The following is an 8,160-nucleotide window of genomic DNA, read 5'->3' as shown; positions in this document are numbered from 1 at the left end:
TTGGTGATTTAGCGAGTTTATTGTCCTCAAAGCAATATTTCTAAACTTATTTATGTAAAGAAAATGTAATGATGTCTATGTCCATGTGGTATGTCTACGTTACTTATAACCAAAATTATCACCACATAGACAATTGGAATTGTTGGAAAACTTTACAAAGTACATGGTAGTGCACAAATTTCTTTGGATATTCTTTTTAAAAATATATCCCGTATAGATGTGAATTGATCTTTTTGAAACATGCATAGAGATGGTTTTTTTTCCCTTCCTTCGAAAAGGCTTAGAGATGGTTGCTTTTAAAACTATATCCCATATTGATGTAAATTGATCTTTCCGAAATAGGCATAGAGATGGTTGCTTTTTTTCCTTCAAAAGAAGACTTAAAATTTGAAAGATGCAAGGTGCCTCTAGGACGTATCTATCACGCACAGATACACATGTGTATGCCCTCCATATTTAAACCACTTGGATTACACCCTCATTACATGGAAATGGTGAATTGAAGGTATTGTAGCCCAAGAACTAGGAAATTATCCAAGTCTCTCTCTCTCTCAAGTGTATGATATGTAACAACACATTTTCTGTTCTACTACACATCTCTCAAAACCCTAGTGATGGACATGTGTTTGCTGCTTGATATGTGCTGCATTGGGGATTATCTCTCAAAGGCCTGGTGCTGGACATGCATGGACATGCGCTGGCTGCTTGATTCCAGCTTCTTCTCCATTCTTGTTGGTTTGGTACATGGTGCACTGTGGTTCATCTCTCAGAAGGCTAGTGCTGGACACGCCTGGACATTTGCTAGTTGCTTGATACACTCTGCACTGGGGTTCATCCAGCTTAATGGAGGCGTTCTTCCAGTTCTTGAGGATAGCCTCCATAGGCAAGGTGGTGTTACTGAGCGCGGACTCCATGAACGCGAGAGCCAGGCCTGCGGCGAAGGGGCGTAGGGCCTTTCCATGATCAGGTCCTCTATCACAAAATTTGCTAGGTTGATCCAGGAAGTCGAGGTGGCCATATTGGGAGGCAACGAGGTGGTAGGCGATGGGGGCTGAGGTGCGGTTGAAGAAAGCCTGGTGGTTGTAGCCGGCGGGAGCACAAGGGATCAATCCTTCAGACCCGAGGCCCGTACCCAAGATGAGGATGGGGAACCGGAGCTCGCAAGTCGATCGGGTGACTATCTCGGGCTTAATGATGAGGGGGATATCGAAGACGACTGCAGCGTCCACCGGGTCCAGAGCCACCATCCCGGCGAAGCTCGATACTGCAAGGTCGACCCCGGGGCTCAACCCTAGCCCTAACGCAAACATCACCTTTGCCCCTCGACTGTGCCCCGCCAGGAACAGTTGCCCCACATCCGGCGTCAAAGTCCGCGTGCTCACTTGTGAGGCCAGTAGCAACGCCAGATTGCCCCGAAGCCAGTCTATGACTTTTCTCGTGTTATCGATTTCGTCGTTGCAGTTGGATGAGAAGGGATTGAAGGCCGTCTACAGCAACGATCATATGAGGCATAAGATCTTAATCATAGACAGCTACATGCTTATTATAAAATCATCAAATCCTCTCGATTCTCGCTCCTAACTTCCAATCATGTCCATGAAAGCGTTGATCAGGCCACGCTTACACGTTGAACATGCAGAAATACAAGTGACTTGTTCAAGCCGTTGTATTTTTCGATTATGATGGCTATTATTAGTTATGTCACTAACCATACTACACATTAGTCAAATCAGGTTCAACTCCCAATTCCTCGTTTCCTTGTCTATATTCATCTCTCTCTCTCTCTCACACACAAAACCGCTCAGATTTCTTCGACTGTCTTTTCTGTAATTAGGTGTGACCGATCATATGATATACGTACCCACCTGTGGTGCCACCACGATATAGCCATAGGACGCAATGTGCTCGAGGATCTGGTTATACTGGCAGTTGGCGATGGCTGTGCCATGCTTGAAGACGACCACCGGGTACTCTCCGCTTTGCGAGCTCGGAGCCGCAATTACCGAGCGTGCGGGAGGCTCTTCGTAGCTAGAGCTTGCCGGGACGTCCGCAGCAACCTCCAGAAAAGCGCACGCGAGATGATCCCAAGGGAACGAAGTCTGGAACAGGGAGACGGTATAAGGACCCATTTCTTCATACTCTGAGGACGACAAGGATATTGATGAGGACGATGATGAAGCACGAATTACTAGATTCACAAGCACGAACACTAACATGCTGGATCGAGACGGAGAACCCATCTTTTGATTAGACGATGTGGTGCTACGGCCTAAGAACATCCTCAGATCAAAGGATACACTGTCGACCTGCATTAAGGATTGATGATGCCCTGATAGATATAGTAAACCCTCTACTTATATGATCCACAAGTATACTGATTCCAATCGGCCGGACATTAATAATAGCAATGTATATTGCACGTGGAGGACCTCTGAATGGTTCCATCATTTACTAATGGGCCGTGTGCATCGCACGGTAATTGTGCAGTGTCGTGACTTGCAGCGAAGGCGCATTACTAACCTGTCATGGGGTTTGCGGCCCCAGGTGATGTGCAGAGTACGAGATGAGCGTTGATTGGACTGCTGGCTTTGTGAAGGTGGTCCAGGACCCACGTATTGACTTCTGAATCCAAAAGAGCAAAGAGGAGTTAAAAGTTTATAGCGACAACGCCCTGGCCAAACGCGTCGCCCACATAATAATTTATTGACATGGGATTTTTGAAGCCGTGCGAGATTGCATTGGTCCAAACGCGTATTCATGGGATCTGACTTTGCTCGCTTCGCCATTCCGAGTACAACAAAACATCGCGTCCTTACTTGGAGTACAACCAGACATCACGTCTTGCAGAGAGCGAAGGCCTAGTTACGTAGTTGGACTGTGCTCGATTGTGTCGGTAGACATTTTACGTTTCTTTCACATTCATATACAATCGGAGTGCTCAATTGTGTCGCCTAGACTCTAGATTATCTAGGATTTCTTGAACTTGGCCAGTTTCAAACGAGTAATGGTCATATCATTCCTTCTTTTATAAGGCAACGTTAAGTTATAACTCTTCTCATAACTTTAATCTCAAACATCAATTTATACAATAACAAAATCCCATAATTAATGTATGCTTCACATGCTACGTAGCAGTTTGGCCTCGGAATGGGTTGGGGACTTTACCTCTCTAAAATAAGATGGCAAAAATATCAAAGAATAAGAAGTAATATGCATATGATTACATGGAATATATAACATGATCGCTCGAGCATGATCGTTATATTACATAACACAAGATTTCAAACAAGGGAAAAACATATCTAGGTGTCCATATCAACATGTATATAAGAATCTATATATACACATATATGGATTTAAAGATTTGTTCACTTGTATAATATATAATATACATCAATGAAATAACATGTAATATACATGCATGCATGATGCTTATTGTCAATGTATATAGATATGGACATAGAAATTCTATGTTCACATATGAAAGATCTTATATGAAATAGAAATAAATAAACAATAGTAGATACATCTCTATACAAATGTTAAGAAATCTTATTTAGATTACAAGTACATATTTCAAAGAAACAAATTCACAACATAAATTCACTTGATAGTATCTCCAAATAGATGTGTACTTGTCTTTGCACCTTGTCTCAAATTCTCTATTGCATCTTAGAAATCAAAATCTCTTGCAGCGAAGGACCTTCTATAGATACTCTCATCAGAGACTCAAATGGTCCTTACATTCAAGTGATTTCATAGCTTTGATTTGATCAAATTTTGTTTGCTAAAACCACTCTCACAAGAGGCTATACTACAACATTGTAATAATGAAATATTAACCAATTTGAATAACGTGGGGTATTTCTCTCTCACTGTGGGATTTCAAGCTATACTAGTGACCAATGTATCTTTTAAGTTCCATTCATGACGCTTAGATGGGGCTTGAAGCTTAAAGTATTCATAGTCTCTTTTTGTTTCATACTTTCTAGCTGATGGTGTCATGTGTTTCTATGTTCAATTGTTGAGAACTTTAGAGAAGTCTGATGTGATTGTACCTAAATTGTGAGCCTATGTGTATTTTCATGATTGATTTTACATTGTCTAGAAAGATTTGTCATGAAGTTGGAGTTGATTCATACCTCTAAGTCTATGCAAGGTGTCAGGCACCTTTCTTGGACATCAAAGTGACCAATTCAATGGAATTGGGAGAAGATTTAACTATGGATTATAGTGTCAACGCACTATAGGGATGATCTCACGATTTATGCTAAAAAAGAGAGCAAATCAGACATCTACAATAGTAGGGAAAAAGCATTGTGTGTACATACCAAATCAAGGGGAAAAAAATGAAAGATGAAGCTCTTACTATAGGTCAAAGGACTAATCTAGGATCTTTCTAACTATTGTGGACTACTCAAAGTAGGGCATATAGATTGTTTGCTACTCTTCATGAAGAGTTTTCTCATATCTACCTTGAATCTATGTCTGAATATAGCTCTTGGTTGTCTTGAATAGAGGGATAGTGATGATTGTTTTAAGGTTTCTTAATCTACCATTGTAGTAGGTTGAAAGATTAAATATTTGGGTTGAAAGAAGGGTCTTTTGAAGCTCTAGAACAAGGTATTGATATATGTGGATTGCATAGGTCCTAGATTATTATTATGCATGTACATATCTATTTTGAGTAGCAGACATACTGTTTGTTGTTTAATCTCATATATAAGAAACTTGGAATCATATGAGCTCATTATCACCACAAGGGATTAGGCCCATAAGCATCCATATTGATACATTTTTTGAACTACAAAAAGAAACTTATAGGCACTTCTATAGCCATGAAAAAAAGTGCATAAGGAGAACCTCATTCAAATTCACATTTAAGTACCCAAATATAAACATGATTTTTTTTTGGTAGTGTTACATGCAACTAAGCTCGCAATTCTAATGTCTAATTAAATGGTTAATTATATGTGCTATGACATACAATTTTCACACTTTGTACCACACCAATATAAATGCAGTATGTGCCAAAAAAAAAAAAAACCTAGGAAGCTACTTGCTACAAGCATGTTTCTTGTAACCATAGTTCTACAGCTAACAACTCCTTGGTTTTTTTCTGCCCTTCTTGCATGCTCATTTGGCCTAGCATCTACTTTACAGATTACATGTGCATATTAAGAAACGATTACATACATTAATATAGATTAAGAACATTAAATGTATATAATAAAAATGATCAAGAGTATGTGATATTACTTGAAATATATAAAATATATATACATGGTTTTGAAGCAAGCTAGTATGGCTTCTAGTACCTAAGATACTATTATGCATATCAAAGCTTATATATCTCTAAAGAGCTATCACCACCCTCCATCCCTTTGCATCATTGATCTCACCATCATCATTGCCAATCGTCATTGCTCTCTTGATTGTGGTGCTCTTTGCTCTAATGTGCATCATCCTTTGCTTTGGTCCCTCCCTCTTTAGATGCCTCATATTGTTGTTGTATCTATAGATGAAAAAAATTCAAGCTTACAATAACTTAAAACATTCAATGCATTTAATAAAAAGAAATGGCTTAACAAATTATTTGCACTATGATTTCATGATATTGCTACTTAGTGATGACACACTATTGTCACACGTTATTTGTTTTTAATCATGGCTCTCTTGTTATGAAGTAACTTTTTGATCTTTTCTTGATCCCAATGATCTATAAATCTTAGGTGTGGAGGATTAGGATACTTCTCATGCACTACACCAATGGTTCATTAGCTCAAGACGCTCTTTCGTGCAAGATTTTGGATGATCCCACCCAAAGGATCTGGTTGGTAGTACCCAATTGGCTGGAGTTCTAACACTCTTCATTCTTTTGGGCGTCTAACAATCTCTCTATTTTTTTGTGGAGAGGGACTTCAAGCACCACCAAGACAACCTCTACCAAAACAATCTCTATCTACCTGATGACACCTATGGCTACTACTACTACTACTACTACTACCACTCTTAGGAACATGTAGAAAAAAACAATATAATAGGATAAGCGGCACAACATAGCATATAGATAGAAATTAGCATCTAGATACATATATGTATAGGCACATATATGTGCAAATATGCCCCTATAGCCTATGCATATACATGTGGCTATACATAATCCTAGCATAACATAGTAAAATCGAATTCATAGAATAATACGATATAATATAAAGTAGTGAACTTCAACATACATAATCGCTAAATCACATCAGAGTATCTTTCTTCTTGCATATATTCTAATCAATCGAAATTTTCTCCTATGCCATGGGCATGGGCATAACCCAAGTAAAGTCTCCCTTTTGTTTCCTAAGTTAAGTGTCACTCATATTCTTTGGTAGTTTTCCTCTTTGGACTTATAGAAGATTGTGTTGTATCTGAACATATACTATACTATTGTTTTAATAAAGTATGAGAACAAAAAAATTAAACTAAATATCAAACTAAACCTGCATAGCCATACCTTTGATTCCTTGATGATAACACCCTCTGGCATTTTGATTAAGAACTAAATAAGACAAATGCTACATGCTATACACATGAAAAATAAACAAAAAATTTAAAAAAGATAATAGATAATAAAGAAGCTTGCACCACACTTATTTAAATGTCAAATATCATTAAGTGAGAAAACAATATATGCTTTAAAACAATAAAAAAAAGTAACGTCTAAAACATATTTTGTTACACTATAACATCTTTAGGAGAGGAATAGTTGACAGACTCATCAACAATGGCAAAATATCCGCATTGTTAGAGATAGTAAACTATGCATTACTCCATATGAGCCTACCACTACAAGATACATGCCATATACTTATGTCTAAAGTAATATAAATATTCATCTAAAAAAGTGCCTCACATTGGTATACACATCTCTACAAATGCATCGCTATAGCAATGTTTTTCAAAGTATTTACAGATGCTGATATTGACGTGTGTATTAAATTAGTGATGCTATTAGAGTGATTGTTACAGAGAAAAGAAAAATAGGTGGTAGGACATGCTACCCTGCCACACCCTTCCAACACCATGCTGAACAATGTTCCATAGAGCAATTATAAATTAAGTATAGTACAATCGTCATCGAAGCACATGCATTGTGAGATAATGTAAAAAAGAGTCATTGATTCAATATTCAAAAAAGTAGAAAATTGATAATGAAAACTCATAGAACTACATGGAATGATAGAGAGAAGAGTCCAAAACAAACACGGAAATGTATCTATAAATATCGCAAAATGAGAGTCTATACAAAGGATGATAAATATATCCAAGAAAAGCTACATGAAAAGAGCCTACATGGATCATTGGGCCAAAAAAGGAAAGGATGTGCACACCTTGAATCCAAGCGACTGCTATAACTCCTCACCATCCGAGATCTCATCCGGATGCAATGTAGCGTAGAACAGACTCTGCAATATAAACAATTAGAGATTAATTTACAATATATAATGAATCACAATAAAACTAATGACTGAAAATAAGAAAGAGACAAGACTTAGTGGGGCATAGAACAAACTTTGCAATATAGACAACTAGAGATTAATCCATAATACATAATGCATCACAAAAAAACTAGTGACTAAAAACAAGAAAGAGACATGACTTACTAGGCCGATGTCATGTTGCTATGCGCACACAATGTGAAAGACTCTAGAATGCATTGTTATTCTACTTTCTTATTGATCTAGAGAACCAATGCCATATTAGTCATTAATGTCAGTGTCCATAGTGTGGATGGTCCAAAAATATTAGATTTTTGGACAAGTTTAGCCAATTTCTGATATTTTAGATATTATCTCTTTTAAAAAATTCAAAAACTATAGACAACTTCTAGAATAGGATGACATGTAAAAGAAAGCAGGTAGCTTTCAGCCATTTTGGGAGGATTTTATTTAAAAAGCAGGATTGGCGAAATCACGCAACGTGTGATAGCAGTTTTCAGGCAGTGTGAACAACACTCTGAACTGGGAGAATTTTGGTCAGGTGTCTTGGTATTTTACCCCCCCTTTGAAGCCAATGGAAGTATTAGATTGGCGGTTTGAGCATCATAGAGAAAATTATTTTTTAATGCACGTTTTTGTCTACAAGAGATTTATGTTCTCAGGATGATGA

The 8,160-nt window shown here is 37.8% G+C and overlaps 1 protein-coding gene across 2 annotated transcripts; it reads right to left on the bottom strand.

The window, feature by feature from the left end:
• Positions 1–654: 654 nt before the first annotated feature.
• Positions 655–2,397, bottom strand: LOC148036294 (chlorophyllase-1, chloroplastic-like). 2 transcript variants are annotated; one of them, XM_087678298.1, is made up of 2 exons: positions 1,866–2,397; positions 655–1,487 (listed from the first exon to the last, which is right to left on the bottom strand). In XM_087678298.1, exons 1-2 carry the CDS (start codon positions 2,310–2,312, stop codon positions 663–665), a joined length of 1,272 nt encoding a protein of 423 aa, XP_087534424.1. In that variant the 5' UTR covers positions 2,313–2,397; the 3' UTR covers positions 655–662. The 2 variants fall into 2 exon arrangements, with proteins under 2 accessions (XP_087534424.1, XP_087534425.1); XM_087678299.1 differs by having other exon boundaries at positions 1,862–2,087.
• Between the last annotated feature and the right edge of the window lie 5,763 nt (positions 2,398–8,160).

The sequence above is a fragment of the Lygodium microphyllum genome, chromosome 5 (genome assembly GCF_053477565.2).
Source record: "Lygodium microphyllum isolate KBCC chromosome 5, Lygodium_microphyllum_v1.1.10, whole genome shotgun sequence".
Lineage (NCBI taxonomy): Eukaryota > Viridiplantae > Streptophyta > Polypodiopsida > Schizaeales > Lygodiaceae > Lygodium > Lygodium microphyllum.
Note: the sequence above shows the minus strand (reverse complement) of the source record. Positions and strands in the feature narration are given on the sequence as shown.

Excerpts from the sequence above, each read along its gene's own strand:
- LOC148036294 (XM_087678298.1), bottom strand. The coding sequence starts at position 2,312 with ATGCAGGTCGACAGTGTATCCTTTGATCTGAGGATGTTCTTAGGCCGT. Across the intron at positions 1,488-1,865 it reads ATATCGTGGTGGCACCACAG|ACGGCCTTCAATCCCTTCTC; the intron begins GTGGGTACGTAT and ends TCGTTGCTGTAG.